Source organism: Rosa rugosa, chromosome 3 (genome assembly GCF_958449725.1).
Source record: "Rosa rugosa chromosome 3, drRosRugo1.1, whole genome shotgun sequence".
NCBI classification, from domain to species: Eukaryota; Viridiplantae; Streptophyta; class Magnoliopsida; order Rosales; family Rosaceae; genus Rosa; species Rosa rugosa.
Window position 1 is genome coordinate 54,814,840 of NC_084822.1, and position 22,425 is coordinate 54,837,264.

Sequence of the window (22,425 nt, forward strand, 5' to 3'; positions counted from 1 at the left end):
CCACCTGGGATAAACAAGCAAACTACGCCGAGCTAGACGAGCAAGAAGAGATGTTGTTGATGGCCTATGTTGAAGACATTGGAGCAAGCAGAGAAGAACTTTGGTTCTTAGACTCAGGGTGCAGCAACCACATGTGTGGTAACAAGGTACTATTCGCTGAGCTAGAGGAGTCCTTTCAACATACTGTGAAATTGGGCAACAACACAAGAATGAAGGTCTCAGGGAAAGGGAATGTCAAGTTGGAGGTAAATGGAGTTAATTGTGTTATTGGTGATGTATTTTATGTACCGGAATTGAAGAACAATCTCTTGAGCATAGGACAACTACAGGAGAAAGGTCTTGCAATTCTCATTCAATCCGGGAAGTGCAAGATATATCACCCAGATAAAGGCCTTATCATTCAATCCGAGATGACAGCCAATCGGATGTTTATTTTGGTAGCAAAGATTCAGCCAACTTTGTCCGACCCAAACCAAGAAATCTGCTTCAACACTACAACACAGGACCTTACTCACCTCTGGCATTGCAGACTCGGTCACATCAGTAACACAGGATTACAAGCCTTGCAACGAAAGAAAATGGTTCATGGGTTACCTCAGCTTCAAGCCTCAGATGTGGTGTGTGTTGACTGTTTGAAAGGCAAGCAACATCGTGAACCTATTCCAAAAAGGAGCACCTGGAGAGCAACTCAAAGGTTAGAACTCATTCATGCTGACTTATGTGGTCCAATTTCTCCAATTTCGAATAGTGGAAAGAAGTATGTGCTGTGCTTGATTGATGATTATAGTCGGAAAGCTTGGTCTTATTTTCTAAATGAGAAGTCAGAGACATTTGCTGTTTTCAAGTTCTTTAAGATACTTGTTGAGAAAGAAACTAGTCTTGCCATCAAATGTCTACGAACAGACCGAGGAGGAGAGTTTACATCAGCCGAGTTCAACAGTTTTTGCAAAGAAAATGGAATCAGAAGGCAACTAACAACTGCATACACTCCTCAGCAGAACGGAGTTGCAGAAAGAAAGAACCGTACGGTGATGAATTCAGTGAGATGCATGCTATCAGAGAAGGGAATTCCAAAGCCTTTCTGGCCTGAAGCAGTAAAGTGGACTATCTATGTGCTAAATCGGTGTCCCACTGTGGCTTTGAAAGATGCAACACCAAAAGAGGTCTGGAGTGGTGTGAAGCCGTCAGTTGAACATCTGAGAGTCTTCGGATGCGTGTGTCACGTGCATGTACCTGATGCAAAAAGAACAAAATTGGAGAATAAAAGTACCAGTGGTGTTCTCTTGGGGATTAGTGATGAGTCGAAAGGTTATAGGATATATGATCCCATGACAAAGAAGATAATGACCAGCAGAGACGTTGTTTTTGAAGAGAAGAAAAAGTGGGATTGGGACAAGAGTTATGAACAGCAGATATTAGTTGACTTGGAATGGGGAAATAGTGAGGATGAGATGATTGAGAATCCGAGTGACAATGAAGAGGAAGATGCAGTAGTCGGTGAAGATGTGGTAGTTGATGATGAGAATGCAGTGGTATCTCCCTCAAGCTCGAGTTCAGAAGAAGCACGAAATAGGAGGCCACCGATTTGGATGGATGACTACGTAAGTGGAGAAGGGATTTCAGAAGGAGAAGTTGATGTGAACCTTTTAAACTTTGCTTTATTCACAAATGCAGATCCTGTGAGTTTTGAAGAGGCCGTGGGAAGCGAAGATTGGAGGAAAGCAATGGAGACCGAGATCAAATCCATAGAGAAAAATGAAACATGGGTTCTCACTGATTTACCTGAAGGAGCGAAGCGGATTGGAGTCAAATGGGTCTACAAGACAAAGCTGAATGAACATGGTGAGGTGGAGAAGTTTAAAGCTCGGTTGGTTGCCAAAGGTTACGTGCAAGAGTATGGGATCGATTATTCTGAAGTATTTGCACCAGTGGCTCGGATGGACACAGTGAGAATCATTCTTGCTCTCGCTGCTCACAAGAGTTGGAAGGTGTATCAACTTGATGTCAAATCAGCATTCTTGCATGGTGAATTGATGGAGGATGTGTACGTCGAGCAGCCGAAAGGTTTTGAGAAGAAGGAGGAGCTCAACAAAGTTTATAAGCTAAGAAAAGCCTTATATGGACTAAAACAAGCCCCTCGAGCTTGGTTTAGTCGCATTGAGGCCTATTTCTTAAGGGAGGGATTTGAGAAATGTCCTAGTGAGCAGACACTTTTTGTCAAGACAAACACCCAAGGTAAACTGTTGATCGTAAGTTTGTATGTTGATGATTTAATTTACACTGGGAATGATGATGCAATGATGAGGGAGTTCAAGGATTCAATGATGAAGGAGTTTGACATGTCAGACTTAGGGAAAATGAGATACTTTCTCGGATTAGAAGTACAACAATTGCAGGATGGGATCTTTATCAGCCAAAAGAAGTATGCAATGGATGTGCTTAGGAGGTTTGGGATGGAAAAGAGCAATGCAGTACTGAATCCTATAGTTCCAGGGTTCAAGATTTCAAAAGATGAGAGCGGGATTGAAGTTGATGGCACCTTCTATAAGCAGCTTGTTGGAAGTTTAATGTACTTAACTTCTACTCGTCCAGACTTGATGTATGCAGTAAGTTTGATTGCTAGATATATGTCTCAACCAACAGAACTTCATCTTATGGCTGCAAAAAGGGTGTTAAGATATGTGAAAGGGACTGTTGACTTTGGTATTCTGTATAAGAAGGAGGCAAGTGATGTTTTGACAGCGTACACCGATAGTGATTATGCAGGGTGTTTGGAGGACAGGAAGAGCACTTCGGGGTATGCATTTATGATGAGCTCGGGGGCAGTGGCTTGGTCATCTAAGAAGCAACCGATTGTAACGTTATCTACAACGGAGGCTGAGTTTGTGGCTGCTGCAGCATGTGCTTGTCAAGCAATATGGATGAAAAGGGTACTTAAAATGCTTGGCTGTGAAGGTAATGAGTGTACAACTATTTTCTGTGACAATAGCTCAACAATCAAATTGTCCAAAAATCCAGTAATGCATGGAAGAAGCAAGCATATTGGAGTACGGTTTCATTTCTTAAGAGATTTGTCCAAGGAAGGAGTGGTGCAGCTAGTTCATTGTGGTTCACAGGAGCAAATTGCTGATGTTCTGACGAAGCCATTAAAACTGGAGCAGTTTCAAAAGCTTCGAGGTCTCTTGGGAGTGTGTGAGTCACCAAAGTAAACTAAGTTATGCAGCTTAGTTTAAGGGAGGGTATGATAGAGTTGGATAGAACATGCAGACAAGACTTGTCTTGGAGAACGTCATTGGCATGCTTTGTCTTTTGTACTTGGGTGAGAGCACGAGCTGTCTCCTTTTGATGTAGTGCACGGGTTGTCCCCTCATGTGCTATTGTAGTGCTCATATCTTTATCATTTGTTAAGTAGGTTTCCTTATTGTCTCTTTCTGTTAAAGTTGTAAAGGCTATAAAGCCATGCTCTTTGCTTTGAATTAATTAAGTCATTCAAGTCCAGTTTTGTTGTGTTCTTGCTCACATTCTTCGTGTGTTCAAAAGTTCTTAACACTTTGAAGAAAGGCTGCATTTGTAATCAAACAGATGTAAGTTAAATCGATGGATCCGATTAAAGTTCGTATATGATCATCAGAACGCCACATATAACTGCTGATAATATGTATGTATTACCTTAACAGTTGAGGAAAGTGAGGTTTTGAGATGATTAAAGCTGTGGGAGATGAGACGGCTTTGCAATGACCCGTTTACTTGTAAAGCATTATATGAAGAGATTGCCATTGTAATTTTCTTTTACTAACTGTCTCCTTATCTCTAACTCGCTTCTATATATGTATATATAGACAGGGAAAGAACTGCTGCATGATTTGATGACGATATCAAAATGGTGCCTGACTCGTCTCGATTCCTTATATAAGAACGTGCATGTGATTTGAAAGAGATCAACAAACTAACTCCCCATTGGAAAATTATTATATGGTACACGTGGTAGTCTAGATTGATGTTATCGATCCATATAACTTGTATTTATTTCTGATTAGTCACTTAATTTAATTTTTTTTCCATCCCTGTAAGGTCCTCACCAAATTCGAGTGATATTCTTGGCCCGGACCATCACATGACAATGCCACATGATAGTTTAGAACCATAGAATAATTAACTGTTTATTGATGCATTACGTATAAAAACCTTAACACTTTGATGAGATTAGTTCAAACTAAGTTGGCTGCAATGAAAAATAGTTAAGCCCGCAATTATCGGAATATTCTGAATAATAATTGAACAATTCTTAGGTTCACCCCTAGGGTGAATGAGCATATTCACCCCCATTGTCGATTAACGCATAATAAATTTATAATTTTCTAATCCAACCATTCATTTTATATAACGTAATACAAATATTACCTTTGTAAAAAAATCAATCAAATTGAAGACTTTTCAGTTATTCATTTCTATGAAATACATGGACGGTTCATCATAATAGTAGTAAGTGTTGTTAGAACCATCCATTTGTTTGATTCAATTAGATAATTAAACGATTTCTGATTCGATTGATTTTTTACAGAGATGATCTTTAAAGGCTAATTTAAGATATGGACCGTTAGATTATAAATTTATTAAATAAAAGTATGTTAATCGACAATGAGGGTGAACATGCTCATTCACCCCAGGGCCGGTCCTGAGCTTTTTGATGCCCAGGGCGAAATTTTTTTTTTGTGCCCAACTAGCCTAGAATAATAGACATGTAATGATTCTTTCAAATGTCATACTCTATTACATAAAGAAACATTACACAACAGGGAGGACATAAAACCAAAACCCCGTATAAAAAAGTTTACAAATCATCTAAATGATGTATTCTTGCATTTCTTGAAGCAAAATCATCAATTATCTTTTCGTAGTCAACATTTGCCAACATATTTCTTTCAATGGTTAAAATCGCTAATCCATTCAGTCTATCTTGAGTCATGGTAGTCCGAAGATAAGACTTCAATAACTTCAATTTTGAAAAACTTCTTTCAGCGGATGCTACAGTCACCGGTATAGTCAATAAAATCCTGTAGGCAACCATAACACTTGGAAACATATCCATTTTCTTTGCAAACTCCATAATTTGAATGGATGTCCAATGCCTATCTGTTTCATATGCCTCATTCGGCAACATCTCTTACAAAATTTATAACTCATAAGCAAATATTTCACATCAATATCAGAACCCTCACCATTTCTCAAAGCATTTTCAAGATTCAAACAACAGCTTTTCAATTCATCATCATCCAATCTCTTATCCCTTCACTTGCTAATTGACTTCTCAAGCGAGCTGTTTTAAATAGTTTACAACAGAAACAAAAAACTTTATCCAGCTTTTTTGAGTAAATCAACCATTTTCTATCAAGAGATTCACCATTTGGTAATTTTCGAACGTAAAACTAAGAGGAAAAGTGCCGACCTAATTCATCCTTAGGAAAGTTGATATTAGTTTCTGTAATAGGTCCTTTTTCTACAAGCAAGTCTCTCATTTTTGAATCTAGACAATCCCAAACTCTAGGATCAAAAATATTCAAATCAGCTGATGATTTCAAGCACTCAAGTTCATTGGCAATAACTTCATCATGGCAAGGATTTTCATTATTTTCTGATTCGTCACTTTCATTTTCACCTATATCATCAAGTTCTTCGTTTACCTCATTCAAATTTTCTACAAACTCATTAGAGTGAATTTGTAGTTTAGGTTCATTTACTAAATTCTCAACATGATTTTCAATAGATTCTTTTGTTTCTGTAACAAAATATTTATCTAAAGATCCCCGTTGAGATTGAATAATTTCTTCTTCTCTTTTCTTTCTTTTTCTTTTTTGAGAACCTGAGAGTTGTTTCGGAGGAAACATTATTGAAACTAGCTAGACAAAACTCAAACAAGCAAGCCAAAATACTAAACAGTCTAAACTTTGAATGATACACACTAGCATAGAAGTGATAGAACAATAAAACCTGGAAATCTGGAAATCTGGAATCAATCCTTTTCCTTCTTGTTTTTTCTTTTCTGATCGAGATTGACTTGCATATCCAACTTCTAATTGCACCTAACATTGAAAATCAAAAATCGAAAACTGATGAATGAGTAGGTTGTCAGAAATCATTTTGAATGATAATTGATAAACAGTGGAGCATAGAACAATACCTGGAAAATGGAAATCTGGAATTGAGTAGCCATTGCAACCAATTTAAAGAAAACACTTGCTGGGTTTTAACGTTTCGAACTTGGGAGAGAGAGGGAGAGAGCAAGACAGCTATGACTCTTGGTCTCTTGCAGTTTTGCCGGCAATATGCTTTTCAGACGCATGATTCCAATTCTCAATAAAGCTATGGCCTAGGTGCCCAAATGCCCGGCACTATTCCATTCCTTTCCCTACATTTGGGGCTTTTTCTTCGGATACCACTATAAATTAATACCAAATGGCAGACACTTTCTCATTCCCTTCTCTACTTTTAAAATTTTTCTTCCACTATCGTTCCATTCCATACATATATAATTTTATATAATTAAATATATAATTATATATATATATATATATATATATATATATATATATATATATATATATATATATATATTTATGTTTGTACATATATGTATAGTTGTATATATAAAAATTGTGTGCCCCCACTTGCTCTTGTGCCCTGGGCCGTCGCCAAGGCCGCCCTTGGGCAGGGCCGGGCCTGATTCACCCTAGGGGTGAACCTAAGAATTGTTCATAATGATTCCCCGCGAGGTGTTAGTTCGAGACAAGATAGCAAGCTTTGACCAATTTAATTAAATGAAGTTCTGTACAGCCTTTGTATAACAACATAATAATAAACCCCAATAGCTTGTACAATATTCATATATCGAGACCTTAGTTTCATATATAAGATATTATCTAGATGAAGGGAATCAAAACATGTCGCGATGCATCACTCCAAACATACATAGCTGTTTGAGAATTGTCTCTACGTGCGTAAGATTAATTGGGTACATATAAAAGTATTTTGTTTACGTATAATCACACAGATGTTTATAAAATATTAAGGTTATTAACCGTGCTTAAATTTGTGCTCCTGATAATATGACTACTTCATAGTCGAACGTAAACTCTAGCTACAAAAGCCGTGACCCTCCACATACAGCTTCACTGATGCCAGGTACTATCATACTGCAGAGAAAACCTTCAGGATCGATCAATATAAAAATGGAGAAGGCTTTCAGCTGGCTCGTCGTCTTCTTCTTTGTCGTACGTACGTCATTTGCTGTGAGTTTCAGTATCTTTTAATTTGATATTCAAAGTCATGTCAGAACAATAGTGTCACTTACATTATTAGCACTAATTAATTGCGTGCAAACGTGCAGGTGTACCCTCATTCTCAAAGTTGCCAGGAGCAGAAGCCCTGGAGTATTGCCACAAGATTTCGGACTGCAATAGAACTGCATGTGCTGGCCCAGGAACCCTTGTTTTGTGTTTTAAAGGTGTATGCACGTGTCAACTCTCCCGACTCCCGCAACATCCAGGAGTAACATGCACCTCTTACAAAACCTGCCCAGAAGTGTTCAAACTGATGACTGCAAACACCTATATATAGCATGCCTCGAAGTTGTGGGATTACATGTTGATTGTGTTGTTGATGGTGACTGCCATTGCGTCCAAAAACATTAAGAAGAATGGGTCTCTCACATTGATCAAGCCGAGATAATAAATAAAGTGATTATGTAAGAAGAAGAACAAAAAAAAAAAAAACTTTACTGATGCAGGAATGATATGGCCTAGGGATACTCATTAAGGTCTAAAATTTGAAGCCTCAATCTAGATGTCGCGGTATGTAAGTAAATATAAATTTTTATTTTCAATTTCACATAATATAGTCAAATCACAATCTTGCAACATTAATTTTATCCTTTTATATTTCATTTTAGATTTTAAGTGGGTGAATCAATGATATTAATGAATTTAATTAGGTGACGAGAGAAAAATATTACGTGTTAATAGTAGTCATTAATTATGTATTAATTTAAAGATTATGTCTACAGGTTCTTTGACCAATATTTAACTTCATTTAATTAAATTATTTCCTATAAATTTTCTTTCCATGCATTAATATATTGACTTATGTGATAGAAAATAGGCATTAACTTTTCTTTCCAAATGTTAATTAATTTTGTCCAAAAAAATAGCATTAATAAATTGAATTTAAAAAATATGTATGCCCGAATTAAGAGGTAAGAACATAGGATCCAGATCCTCTCCTAACCCTACCTAAGCTTTGAAGGAGGTAACGCCACAATCTACCTAAGCTACCTAAGCTTTGAAGGAGGTAACGCCACGTGGCGATAACAAGATCCAACGGTATGCAACAAACACATGATTTTTTTTATCATATTTTTGAGTTTTATTTTGTCTTTAGCTCAACTTGTTTCTTCTCTCTGTACTTCTCTTTGACTTTCGTTCTTCTTTCTTCTCTCTATTCTTCTTTTCCTAAACACCGGACCCAAAATCTCATGTATTACTTCTATCGCCTCTGTGCACTCTTAAGTAGAGGACCTGGGTTTATGTTTGAGTATGAATATTACATGCCATCTCAACAAAGTCAATTACCACAATTTCAAAATGGAATCTCAAACACAATCACCACTGCCTCTTCTCTAAAATCCATTGAAATTTTCAGAAAAAATCAAGAGCTCCCATTAAAATTCATCGAAACCCACTTGAGAATATTTGTTAAGGGTGTTGAGTCACGTGAGTGAACTGGTATACCATCAATTGTGTTTCTTCTGGGTTTGATAGCACGGTATCAGATCTCTCTACCATCTGATTCCTCTCATCAAAATCCAATAATTACAAGGTCAATTGTGTTTACAAGCCTTGATTCCTCTTTCCATCAATTGCATTTACAAGCCTTGATTCCTCTTTCCTACCTCTACTGCTACTACTATAAGGCCTTTGGGAGGGAATACAACAAATCTTTCATCAAAACCCATCATCAAAACCTGAGCAACTCTAATGCTATCAGAAGATTGACCGCATGGTCAAAGAAGAAAGCTTGAACAAGATGTTCTGTGGAATTGATGATCAGTCTGGGTTTTGGCCATGTTTGGAACAACACCAATTCAATTGATGATCAGCATTCCCAGTGTTATCCCATCAATTGAATCCCAACCAATCCCAGGAAAAAAATTTATCAACCACCAAAACCCACAAGGACGCTGGACGAGTCAAGAACTTAACAAAGACCAGAAAAAATTGAACCGAAGTGGAACAGAGTGGAAGTAAAATCAAGTCAGATTTGGTCCAACAGAGAGCTCCGGAGATTAAAGAATACAAGAGGAAGGGAGGGAGGGAGGGAGGGAGAGAGAGATACTGTATCGGTGGAGAGGCAGGGTCCTGTGTATTGGTTTTTGATGTCTACGTGGGACTACCATTAGATGTTGCTTTTACACGTGTCATTATGTAGTTAAAAGCTTAGGTAGATTGTTAGATTAGGAGAGGATCCGGACCCAAGAAGATATTCCATGTTAGTAGCGGTTATTAATTATCATCTACAATAAAAAAACAAACAAACAAACAAACAAAAATAATAAACTCAAATCTACGTGGGACTGAGCCTCCCAGTTAAGCTGAGTTGCAAACCCCTTTAAAAAAAAAAAAGGGTTATTATCACAAATGGTACCTGAACTTATCTTCTATTTTATCGATGGTACCTGAACTTCAATTTTGATCACAACCAGTACCCGAACTTTTTGATTTCATTTTAAATGGTACCTAAGGCCACCTTCGGTAATTATTCCGGCCAAAAAAGCCAAATCTAAAAAAAAAAAAAAAAAAAAAAACAAGTTCAAGGCAAGTATATTACCAAAAAATCATCACTATATATGATTGCAACCCTTGAAATCATGAAAAATCATCACTATGATTGCCTCCCATGCCGTTTTTAGTCGGAATAGTTACCGGAGGTGGCTCTAGGTACCATTTAAAATGAAATCGAAAAGTTCGGGTACTGGTTGTGATCAAAATTGAAGTTCAGGTACCATCGATAAGATTGAGGTATAGTTCAGGTACCATTTGTGATAATAACCCAAAAAAAAAACTCAAATCTAGCTTTCACACCCTAGCTACTAAAAGAGAAAAAAAATTGAATAAAAGAACTAGTAGAGAGCGTGCAAACTAAAGCTTGGTCAATGAATACAAAGGATTATGTATCTTTCACATTATGAAAATATAATGTGAAAATATAAGCAAGACAATATCACCATAACTTATTCATAGGAATACCCGGGTTCAAGTTAAAAATAAATAAGAACAAAAACTGAAAAGGTCCAACACTTAGACAAAACCCCTAGGCCCAGAAAAACTGTCAGCAGCACAATGAAGACCCAATGACAAGGTCCAATAACCTGAGGAGTGAGGAGAGCACCCTAAGCCCAAAATCAGCAAAAAGAACGGTACCATAGCGCCGGCAGACGGATCCAATCCAAAACAGGTTCCTCGACCACTGTCAGCAATTCATCCTGCCACCAGGTCCGACCTCACCGGCAGAGTGCCCAATCGTGGCAGCACCACCGCAAACAAAAAGGCCTACCACGCTTCAACACCACCTAGATTAGCGAGATCCGACGCCCCCAAGGAGCGTCCTAGTCCCATTGGGTGCTTGAAGCCAGCCGGAGCCGTCATCACAGTATGCGCCGCCGCCATCACTCCGTCAGAGAGAAAAGCCAAGAAGCCATCACGTCTAATTTTCTTAGTGGTGCAAGTATCAGATGGTTTTTTTTTTTTTTTTTGACGAAATGGTTTAGCTAGTTAGATCACTAACTTTAGCAAGTCCAATTCGGTTTACCACATAAAAACCAAATTTGGCTAAATTCTATAGGTGAAAATTAGGAGTATCCTTATACGTATAAAACTTGTTTATGAATGGTCAAACGTACCAATGAAGAACAGACATAAGGAACAATCCCTAAAACGTACGGAGATTTTTTTTGAGAAGTAGATAATTTCATTACTTATCCATGGCCAGAAGGCACGTACATCATATGTTGTCTTACACCAAATGAAAACCTAGATGGTCTAAGCTGTTAAGCACATAACAGGTAACCCTCATTGGGGAACAACTTGAGCACAAATTTTTTGACCTAGCCATAAGGAGACAATCTAACAACTATCTAAACCCTTTCTAGAGTAACCCTAATTGCCAATGACCTCAATTGGTGTACAATCAGAGAAACTAAACCTAAATAGTTCTAGACTGGAATCAAATGCTGGGTATCGACACATGAAGCTTAGAGCTTTGCCCTTATTCGTAGGGCTAACACACTCAAAGAGAATGGGCTTGGAGATGTCATGCAGGAAGAAGATGCGCATAGATCCTCTTCGAAACTCCTTCTTGTCATAGTCCAGGAAACCCCCCAAGAGATTCCCAATGAGGACAAGGTTATCAGGCTCTTCATAGAGTGGGGGGATACCCGAAACCCTAGCCCAGATTCGAACATGCTTTATTGAAACTTCAGCAATGGGTAGAACTCCGCCGTACTCCTCCAGGCAGACTGGAGCACGATCAAAGCACCAAACTCCACCTTTGAGAACCTTATTCCGGTCTCGGGCTGATTCGAAGGAGAATAGGAATAGGTTATCACTTTTTCCTTGAACCCTAAATTCCCTTTCCACCATCCAAGTTCGCAGGAAGTGAGACTTGAAAGTGGCAGAATCCACAGGTCGGCAAGTGAGAGGTTTCCCGAGAAGAAAAGATTGGGAGGATTTCTTCATAGGACCTCCCCCAATTTTTCCAAGATCTGGGGCTTGACCACCCTCAGCAAGAGCCAAGGAGGCAGCAAAGCTAGCGGTAACGGCGTCTAAGGAAGCCATGAGGAGGCGTGGGAGGGAGGCTGTAGAGGGGAAGCGGCAAGGAGGCCGATAGCTAGGGTTTGGGAGAGAACTAGGGTAAGAGAAAATCTCGTAGTATTTTCTAAAACGTACGGAGATTAAATTAAGTATATATAGGCAAACTGACATGGCTATTTGATAATGACTTGAACTAATAATTAAGATCGAGTGATTCGAGTCTATCCATGGATAATGCTAGGTAATTAAGAATCACAAGGATTAATTGGCACAAAAGTTGCATGAAAACCATAGGGCACCCGTTCAGCTGGCATTGTAAGTTTAGCAATTTTTTTTTTTTTTGAAAGTATTTTAAGTTTAGCAATTGCTTCACTTCCAAACTGCTTTGCATCAATAACATGAACGTGTAAAAGATAATTGAACATTTGAACCCAAGTGTAAGCACGTTTAATATCGCTCAGCATGAAATCAGAATTACGTACAACAGGTACAGTTAAATTTAAAGCTATTTATGTGATAGACCTAAGATCTGAATCTAGAGGCCTACTCACTTGAGATACATCTATTTCTTCATTGTGGACAAAAGTGATAATCCAACCATAATAAGCTAGAGGCGCTTTTGTTGGTGCCAATTTCAGCATCAACGAGTCAACGGAAGTTTCATTGAAATCCAAGTGTAAAGTGGTGGGGTTGTTTTCTTCAAGTGGGCCTATCTTTTCCTTCGATTAGTTTGACTACGTGAGTAGCCTTGGTCATCTACTTGTGACTGAAGATATGCCCTGGTGGTCCTGTGCCTAGTCTTGGTCGTCCATCTCTTGTAACTGAACTACTGAAGTAAGACCTCGATGGTCCTCTTCCTTCGACCTCCAATTGAGTAAGATTGGAAACTTGGCCTTGGACACCGCTCTTTTCTTCTTGAGTGAGGCGGGAAGGCCTTGATCATTCCTTCTTGAGAATAGATGGAAGTATGACCGTTTGTTGTCTATTCCCTTGTAGGATGAAACTGATAAACTCACCTCGGGCTTCCTCCACTTGATGTTGGGCGTCCAGCTCCCTTGTTGGGTAAATTTAGTAGTCGACATCGGGTTTCCTTCACTTGGCGTTCGGCGTCCAGCCCCATTGTCGGATGAAACCGATAGTCTGGCTCGGGCTTATATCGTCTTCTTCATGACGTTGGACGTCCACCACTTGAAGTTGGAGGAAGTTCATCATAACAGCTCTTTTGTTGGGTGAAGCTGATAGTTTGGTCTCAGACTCCCTTCACCTGAAGTCATGGGATTCCTTCACCTTATGTTGGGCCTCCACGCTCCTTGGTTGGGTGAAACTGATAGCCTCGCCTCGGACTTCCTTCACCTAGTGTTGGGCGTCCATGCTCCTTGGTTGGGTGAAACTGATAACCTCACCTCGGGCTTCCTTCACCAGGTGTTGGGCGTCCACGCTCCTTAGTTGGGTGAAACTGATAGCCTCGCCTCGGACTTCCTTCACCTGATGTTGGGCCTCCACGCTCTTTGGTTGGGTGGTAGCCTCGCCTCGGACTTCCTTCACCTGATGTTGGGCCTCCACGCTCTTTGGTTGGGTGGTAGCCTCGCCTCGAACTTCCTTCACCTAATGTTGGGCCTCCACGCTCTTTGGTTGGGTGAAACTGGTAGCCTCGCCTCAGACTTCCTTCACCTGGTGTTGGGCCTCCAAGCCCCTTGTTGGGCGTCCATAGCCTCAGCCTCTAGTAATTGGAAGAGCTTCATAGCATAGATATTTTAGCATAGTGTTGGGAGAAAAGAGAGAGTTGAAGTCCCCTTCAGCCTTGTGAAGGTTGGGTATTTATAGGAGAAGAGGGTTGAGGTGGAAAGGGAAAGACATGGGCTCAATCCCATAAAATCGGAGTGTCAGCCCCCACTCTCTCCTTACTGACACTCCAGGATGGGTTTGACAGAGTTGGTGACAGGTGTCGCCACGTAAACGACCCTCTGTCGTTGAATCACTATTGACATGACAAGAGAGCCATACTGGGTGTCGGAGCTTGACACGTGGAAAAATTGGTGAGAATTGGTCCTTGACTGTGTCCAAGTGTGAGCCTGAAGGTCAAGGCTTTAGGCTTGGAAGTTGTGGTCATGATCCTTAGAGGTCAAGGCTTCTAAGCCTTGGGAGTCGAATTCTTGGCCTGGGGGTTGAGGCTCCTGATTCCTTCGGACTATGCTATTCTAATAGCCAGGTCACGATATGCTTTGACCTTGCCGTCCAAGACGACAAGTCAATAACATGGTGACTGTCCAAGACCTAAGAGGTGGAGGTCCAAGGTTAAAGACTTGGCATACCATGGTTAGGCATCTCATTAGTCATGGTTATTTATGTCTAAGGATTCCTTTTCTTTCTAGATGAAAGGTTTAAGTGCGTTGAAAGGTCAGAGTCCTACGTGGACTCTTTGATATTTCAACGCATCCTATGTGGAATGAGTTAAAAAGTCAAAAGTATTTGTCGAACCAAATTATGACATCAACAACTTTCTAAATCAACCGTCTCTTAGTTAGAAATCACATATAAGCTCGAAAGCTAATTAAGGGGGGCAGGGCCACTTCAGGACTTTGAGTAGCTCCGCCTTCACTCATATGAACTGATATTATTGAAAAGAAAGTTTATGTACGTGCCCCCTTATATTGAAAATTGCATATTCTATGCAAAGCTATTTACAAAAATGTCAATTACATGGTCAACTACACACTTGTATACGACTTTAACCACCATATATGAAACACAGTATCTACAACCAAATAAGAAACCATATATTCATGGACCGATGCAAATTAAGATTAGGTGTTCGATGAGGTTGGCATGAATGCTCCATGAAATCCATATGGAACTCTGCAGGGCAATGTAATTTTGGCTACAGGCTCACTGCAAAACTCCTTGGTATCAATAACATAAACCTACAACAGTATGAAAATTGAGATCGAATTAGTATATATATAAACCTTTGTATAACTCGATCTGTTTATATACGTACAGACTTACTTGTGATACTTTGGTATCTTCATTGTGAACAAAAGTAATAACCCATCCATCATCTTCTTCTACTTCTTCAAGAATAATACTACCAGTCCTGCTACTATCACTTTGTTTAGGGACAAAAGCAGCTCCGGTACAAAAGGTGTTCTCCTCAAACATATGTCTTTCTACCTTTATTTCCTCATTTTCTAATTCGCCTTCTCTCTAGTGATTCATGCAATAAGAGAATTATTAATATTATGGGATTCCAAAGAAATATTTAGAGAAAATTGTTCAAGGCATGCATCTATAATTATATATAGACCGAAGAAAATCTTTTTACCTCAGCTGGCTCTTCAAAATGTAGCTTAGCTATACCACCATACTTAAGCAACCCTGAAATAAAAATTATCACTAATTAGTGGTGTGATGAGAGCAAATTACAGAATAAATCAGATATTTTACTCGGCTAAAACTGAAAAAAAAAAGAAAAAAAGAGTAATATAATTTTAATTAATGTACCTGAGGTAGAGCTCACAACTGAATCGACGACTTGGGCATACCCAAATCTGTTTTTAAGGCCGCAAAAGTTTCCATTGATCATAGGAAAATCCATGGAAAACTTTTTGCCAGTGAGATATCTCTCCCTGACTTCTCCAGTCTCCATGTTTAATCTCCATTCATAAGCATGGGAGTATAATTTACTAGCATTCTCTGCCGTTGAGGTGCTATTATCAGTACTGCTTTCATTACTTGGACCTATAACTGAGTCAAGAGCTTTACAACCCCACACTACAACCTGCTAATGATCATAACCCAATTAATGTGTTCAAATTAAGTAATGTAGTTCAGTTATTAATTTTGCAAATAAGCTCATGTTATAAGTTAATTACCTCATCACCAGTTTCAAAACTATTGATGATGTGAAATGTGCAATTGGGTTCAACTTTAAACCACCGGATTGAACTTGCGTCACCGTAGCGAGGCATTACACCAATTCTTGCATATTCTTCCTCATTATACTTTACTAATCTGCATATCAACCAATATCAGCTGGCTCATCAAGAAAATTGCAAAACCCTTAACATTTTATGGGGAATTTTTAATCATTTCATGTTATGTTGTTACTGTTACTTAAGGGTATCAATGATTCAATAGACTCTTGATTAAATGGTGATGCCAAATTAACTATACCATAGGAACATAACATATATCTAACGAGAGAGCATTATAGAAGTACAAGAAGGGTGCGTGCACTCACGGGCCTCCACCTACGAGTCTCTTTATGTCTATAGTTAGTGCAATATCCATGATCACATTGTACCTGCAAGCCAATGAACGCACAGTACTCGTCAGCTAACAAGTTTAGGCCAGCCTTGATCACTTTCTGGTTCAGTGAAGCAAACTAACTCGATCAGAGGTTAACAACTCGAGCTGATGCTACTAGCTAGCTTAATCAATTACCTCTGCGTAACCCCTATTTCATGGCAAATGCTGCACCTATTGAGTTTGAGATCCACCTTGTGGATTAATTCTTTGCCATCAGCTATTAAATAAAGTGACTGAAAAATGTGAGATGGACATCAAAACATTCTGACAAGTAGCGCGTCCTATATATATGTACGATCTATTTCTTATTACGTACTAGATGTTGCATGTTCTTGAAAATGTATGTAAATGGAAATTAAGTATATATTACCAGAAACTACCCCTACTTCCCAAAACGGTTTAACTGCGTCCACGCCCATTATGACCAACTCTCCTGTGCCTGGAGCTCTCTGAAGACATTGAAAAGACATAATTAAGTTACCTAATTAATAATTTTAGTGAAAGTTAAGGGTTGTTAATTAGATACGTACCTTCGGGTGGCTGATAAAAGGTCTGGTCCAAGCTCCAGAGACATCCCAATTGCCTAAAGTTTCCAGCGTAAGGATATCAATCTCTTGTGGTATGTGATTTTCTGCAACTGAGTAAAACCTCCCCGAATGCTCAAACACATTTGTGTTGCTTAAGTACTTGTTTACTTTGCCAAACCGCAACTGCAAGAATTAATGAAGAAGCATAACCACTACTTAGTATTTGGTAAATACTAATCAGGCCTGTGCCGAACTCTAAGGTTTAGCCGCACGGCCCAGTCGCCCAGGACCGTTTTTTTTTTGGGAGCTAATATTCATTTATTTACTTAAACAGTACGTTTAATTATAGATGATGACATTTGGAAAACGTTTTCATTTAGTGTCACATACTAGGTGACAGTCGACAAATTAAAGCCAACAACAAGTAACAATATATATATAGGAATATAAATCGAAGGTAAAGTTGACGATGATACATATGATGCTACTCGATTCATCGTTTTGGAATAATGAAATGATGATGATATTTATTATGTTATGCTAACCAAATTGAGGAGATAAGCAGACAAAATAGCCGGCGAGTCGCCACCAATGGCAGGGAGAAAAGAAGGCTTGTTTCTTTGTTTTTCAAGCTTGTAAGTTTCGGTTTCGACATGTCTGTTGTTGTACCGGACCGTCCATCTGCTACCATCACTGCTGACGACGTCGTTCTTCGTAAAATACAGAGCATGAACCATGCCTTCTCCTTCTATCCATATATGACTTGACCTTCCAAACACCGATTTCGTCGATTTCAATCCTCCAAATAAAGGGTTTGGTCCTGCGCGCAAGCCAAGCACTTGTTTCAGTAGTTATATGTATACATAGCAGTATCCAGTATTGATATTAATATGAAGCAGCTAAGCCTCCTCAAGTCCTCAACGATTTAATCAATTAATAATTAATTCATATTATTAAATAATTAAGCAAGACTTTTTTACCACTGCATGCATGTGTTTGAGAATATATATATAATAATCTAACTTGGTTTCAGTTTTGGTGATTATTCCTGATCGTGTACTTTTATAGATATGTATCCAATCTGTTAATACTAAATTCAAGCAATCCTACTTTAATATTAAGCACGTAAACGGCAGCTATATTACTTTCCTAGGATATATCCGCAGAAAACCTCGTAATATACTGGATTTGTCGATTGGTTTTGTCCTCTAGGGAGTAGGGACTGGATCATATGTATATGGAACAAGCAATACTTCAAATGATATGTTGTACTTGCCAGAAAAACAATCTAAGTTACAATATGATATGCATCTAGAAACACTAATGAATTTGATTAATGATATATTAAGAGAGCACTGACCATTTCTTACGTAGACTCCCTCCGGAAAGTTATCTGGAATTCTTCCGATGATGCTCGTGATTACAACTCCTTCTCCTTCCAATTCACCAACTGGGGCGAAGTTCTTCTGTAATAACAATTCGATCGAATACGCGCACAACGTGATTTAATCAGATCGTGCAGTAGATATTGAAACAAACTATAATAACAAGCCAAGCATAGAATTCATTTTCAGTTATTGACAACGCTGGTGCTAGCTAGAAAGAGCGGTACGTACCTGAGATGGAAGCAATGGTTGATCAATGAATTCAAACACCGAATCTACAAAGGCGTCCAACATTTTTGCAGAAGCGTTCTTGAAGATTTTCGAGACATCTATATGCATGGGAACTTGTTGCATCCTTCTCAACAATGGCTGCTTCTGGTAATTTCCACATTGATCAATCGAGTAAGGTATAAGAAATATCAATAATATATAAACCGCGGTTGAAGGTTTAGAGTTTAGGATTTAGATTGAGAGATCGAGATCAACTCACCATGATAGCCGAGGAGAGTGTGGTCTTGAAGTACTCAACATTGTCTAGGACAGCTGAGGGCTTCTTGTTCTGAATACAGCAATTCACTTGAAACGCCATACCCATACTTGATGAACATGAAGTCGCCAATTCTCTCTGCGTCTTCATCTCTAGAGAAGCTACCATCTAAATATATATATCGATAAAGTGATCCGACCTTTGTTTTTTGTTTATTTTTTTTATTTATTATTATTTTTTTTTTTCGACGTAGGCTTTAGGCTTAAAGACAAATTGAAGAGGCTCCGGCCATTATTTTTTCTTTCCATCGGTAAGCTCAACTAACAATTTTATTGTCTCACAAAAAGGCCAGAGGAATATAATTATAAACAAAGGGATCAAACTCAAACCCACCTCCCCTAGCAAGAATGAAATGTTATATACATCAGATTTGTCTCGTATTTTGATTCATATTTTTCGACCATGTTATGTCAACGATTATAGTAAACTGGTGATGCCAAAATATCCATATTTTACAACTGGTTAGGTGTAAGAACCCAAGTATTAGTGGCTTACAATGTGTACAGCAAGACCAATCTTAATCAGATTTCATCACTAAGACCAGTCTTAGTCATGCTAAAGAATTCTCGTTGCTGATTGGAGAATAAAACCTGTATTAGCATCGTGTTAAGTCAAATAAGTGAGAAGATAAAGATTCGTTCTCTGTTGATGGCATCTTTCCTTGTCCCATACTGTTTCTGGTTTTGGGGTTCAAACCCTCAGAATATGCTCTGGAGGAAAAGACCAGCTTAGCCAACAATGTCGATGGCATCCCTACCGAGAATGAGAGGACAACAAACACCCGACAAACGCCGCTTCTCAATGGCCTTTCGTTCCAATAGGGGAAACCGGGAAAACATAGTTTAGCACAATCAGGGCCAACATTAAGTGTTGTAGTATTGAAATGGAGTTTCCAGGTACATCATATAACGTTCATTATCATCGAAGTACATCGGTTAAATCTTAGCTATAGGGACTCGACCAGCTTTAGATCAATCAATTGGGAGCTTTGGTTGCAGGCTCTTTCTGAGAAAAGCAGACATCTTGGCAGTAGCTGCGCGCCCTCGTTCTAAACAGTGGAGATAGTCATCAACTAGTACAATAGACAAAGTCCAATTAGATAAGTCGTATATGAACACATCAAATACACCTACAGAAAAAGTTAAAACAAGTATTTACTGGCTCTTGAGGCCAAACATATAGGATTCACCCAGGGAGGGAGAGATATGAGGGCGTAAGGTCACCCAACATTGTGTAGCTCATATGCCAAATTTGCCTCCAGTCGATCAAAAGCATGGATAAACTAAGAAAATTCCAATGCAAACAGATGGAATGGATAAATGAATATTGGCATATACCTGGCATTGCACCCTGGGTTACAGAGGTGATGATACCATGTTCCATTGGTTCGCCTTGCACCTTCAACTGTCCTTCTGGAAGGTTTGAGAGAACTGAGTTTGGGAAGACCAAATATACAAATGCCTTCATTTTCTGCCATTAGTATTGTAATGTATTATCAAAGAACGCCCCTTGAGGTTGAAGACATGGGTTCAAATTAAGATAATATAAACACAAGAAACGAGAGGCATACACAGACAAACAGACTATGATTCCATACAGCCTATACCTCAGGGTCTTGAAGAAAAGGAACATCATATTTGGTCCAAATAGAAAAGCTAAAACTCTAAAAATAGATTGTACACAGAGTATTCACATGGATGCAGAAACACATGAGATGAAACAAAGTAAAACCTGCTCTTCTAGCTTGCTAGGATCCAATATGACGTATCCACTCTCTGCCAAGCAACAACATATTGCAACTGCAAACCAGTATAAAAAACAGTTGGCACATATTCATCAAATGAAGTAAAGAAAACAACAGTATAGGTTTTCATTTACCAGCAAGATGCTTTAAAGGAATCCCAGCATCAACAAGGGCAGCACATGCTGCATTTATGGCGCATGGCAAAAGCTATAGTTGTCAAGGTGCTTCTAGTAGTATCATCGATGTAAAAGAAGAAGATGACAGAAAAGAAAGTGAGAAGCTAACAGATCCTAACAGCCAATAATTCTTTTTGGATCAGTGCAAATTTCAAACAGGATGTTTATATTCCTCGAGATGATCGTCCACCACAGGACAACCAGCGATAAAATTAATGGCATAATTTTGCAATAGAGAGGTTCAATGAATGTCAAATGGAGCTTCCATAAACTACTTAAAACTGCTGCAATTTTAATGTATGAAAAATGCATAGCTTTGAAGGATACAGCACCATCATCATTGACAACCTGCAACAGACACACAAGGTTTTAAGGTAAAAATGGTTACTTAACTTCAGTTTTAAACGAGTTCTGTAAGAACTTCAAGAAAAAGAAAAAGAAAAGAGGCAACTGAAGAAAGTGTTTGGTGACTCAGTTTCCGGGTATAATAAACACAAACTCTCATACATTCAGATATTCAAAGACATAGAAGCCCATATCACTAGATGGCATAGCTTCAGAAACTTGGCGTCAACACTAATTATACCATGCCCATTACGTATTTTCCTTCATCATTTCCTTTTTCAAAATGCATAATATTCTAATGCAGAATCCATAGTCTTATAGGTTGGAGATCTACAGTAGTATCTTGCTTATTTGTCTTTAATACATAACTTTGAATTGGCAGAAGCATTTCCATGCAAAGGCTTAAAACCAAAACAGAGTTCCACTTCTTGGCAACTCTTACCTTCTATAAGTAACATAGTCCAATGTCCATATTCACCATCAGTAGCCCCATCAAAGTAAACAATCTTTTAAAAAGGATTTTACTAATTTAGATGAACAAAACATGTGTGTTAAGGAAAAGGACTTTGCACTATAAGTCCTCAGTTACAGTGAAATCACAATATTCAAGATTCATAGGGATAAATTATTTTGCATGATATAAGACCACTGCACCTGAATAATAACTGAGGTCGTAGTATTTGGGTTGAGAGTCAGTATACAGATGCTTTGCAAGGTCCTTTTCAATATCATCTCATATTCCCTTTCTGTTTTTCCTATATCATGCACAAAAATCTAGCAAAACTTAGATAGCAATAACAGAACTCACCAAACTTAAGACAGCAAACTTAGAGCTATTGTATGCAAATGATCACAAAGCACAAAGTATAGTTGCAGAAACTCACCACTCTGGCCTGTTTTAGGCTTCCAAATAACCTCAATGCAAGCCTTTTCAGGGTTTTCATTCTTCTTTGTCCCCGCTTTGGGTCCATAAACTGCAGCAAGAACTTTGGTATCCCCTATAAAAAAAACAAGACCCAATTAGAAAACAAACTCAAATTCAGAGCACAAGCCCAGAAAGAAGAAAATATTGAACAGAGAGAGAGAGAGGGCAATGAGGTAAAAACCTTGACACCAACTGGCAGAGCCATGAGCTCGGTTGAGAACGTTGCGAGTACAGGCCAGTGGTCTCAACTGGTTTGGTGTACGACCATCTAATCTGTCAATTTCCATCGTCGTTTAACGGAAGCTTGATTCTTTCAAGAGACCGAAGAAGAAGAAGAAGAATTGCAGAAAATTGGACTTCGTTTTTGGGATTTAGGGTTTAACAGCTATAATTGCGATGGGCTTTCCGGGCCCAATGTTCTTATTCCTATTGAATTCTGACCCAACTTCCTTTTTAGGGAATTAGAAATGTTTTTATTTCTCGAGTTGAGCAAAATAGACAACACATCAAAATGGAATGAAAGGAAATCTTTTATGACATTAATATTGTATTGTCTTTTTTTTTTTAAGGGAGGACGACAAACTATATTAAGTGATAACCGAAGGTT

The 22,425-nt window shown here is 38.7% G+C and overlaps 2 protein-coding genes and 1 long non-coding RNA gene across 4 annotated transcripts; all 3 read right to left on the minus strand.

The window, feature by feature from the left end:
* Nucleotides 1-4,745: 4,745 nt before the first annotated feature.
* On the minus strand, nt 4,746-6,718 carry LOC133739994 (uncharacterized). The gene is made up of 2 exons (XR_009860963.1): nt 6,179-6,718; nt 4,746-6,080 (listed from the first exon to the last, which is right to left on the minus strand). It is a non-coding gene; the product is annotated as an uncharacterized LOC133739994 (long non-coding RNA).
* Nucleotides 6,719-14,433: 7,715 nt separating this feature from the next.
* LOC133740378 (carotenoid 9,10(9',10')-cleavage dioxygenase 1-like) lies at nt 14,434-18,700 on the minus strand. 2 transcript variants are annotated; one of them, XM_062168331.1, is made up of 13 exons: nt 18,572-18,700; nt 18,313-18,456; nt 18,057-18,162; nt 17,242-17,516; nt 16,700-16,879; nt 16,540-16,618; nt 16,305-16,386; nt 16,102-16,164; nt 15,734-15,872; nt 15,363-15,639; nt 15,184-15,236; nt 14,868-15,065; nt 14,434-14,782 (listed from the first exon to the last, which is right to left on the minus strand). In XM_062168331.1, the coding sequence occupies exons 1-13, from the start codon at nt 18,674-18,676 to the stop codon at nt 14,666-14,668; spliced, it is 1,818 nt and encodes a 605-aa protein (XP_062024315.1). In that variant the 5' UTR covers nt 18,677-18,700; the 3' UTR covers nt 14,434-14,665. The 2 variants fall into 2 exon arrangements, with proteins under 2 accessions (XP_062024315.1, XP_062024314.1); XM_062168330.1 differs by having other exon boundaries at nt 15,363-15,642.
* A 769-nt stretch (nt 18,701-19,469) lies between these two features.
* LOC133738509 (exosome complex exonuclease RRP46 homolog) lies at nt 19,470-22,216 on the minus strand. Its single transcript, XM_062166065.1, has 8 exons — nt 22,000-22,216; nt 21,778-21,891; nt 21,548-21,648; nt 20,876-20,896; nt 20,507-20,579; nt 20,360-20,427; nt 19,966-20,098; nt 19,470-19,700 (listed from the first exon to the last, which is right to left on the minus strand). Exons 1-8 carry the CDS (start codon nt 22,103-22,105, stop codon nt 19,600-19,602), a joined length of 717 nt encoding a protein of 238 aa, XP_062022049.1. The 5' UTR covers nt 22,106-22,216; the 3' UTR covers nt 19,470-19,599.
* Nucleotides 22,217-22,425: the final 209 nt, after the last annotated feature.

Excerpts from the sequence above, each read along its gene's own strand:
- LOC133740378 (XM_062168330.1), bottom strand. The coding sequence starts at position 18,676 with ATGGGTATGGCGTTTCAAGTGAATTGCTGTATTCAGAACAAGAAGCCC. Across the intron at positions 16,387-16,539 it reads GGAAGTAGGGGTAGTTTCTG|CTGATGGCAAAGAATTAATC; the intron begins GTAATATATACT and ends TTTATTTAATAG. Across the intron at positions 15,237-15,362 it reads AGTTGTGAGCTCTACCTCAG|GGTTGCTTAAGTATGGTGGT; the intron begins GTACATTAATTA and ends TTTTTATTTCAG.
- LOC133738509 (XM_062166065.1), bottom strand. The coding sequence starts at position 22,105 with ATGGAAATTGACAGATTAGATGGTCGTACACCAAACCAGTTGAGACCA. Across the intron at positions 20,428-20,506 it reads TCCTTTAAAGCATCTTGCTG|TTGCAATATGTTGTTGCTTG; the intron begins GTAAATGAAAAC and ends ACTGGTTTGCAG. Across the intron at positions 19,701-19,965 it reads AACCCAGGGTGCAATGCCAG|TTGATGACTATCTCCACTGT; the intron begins GTATATGCCAAT and ends CTATTGTACTAG.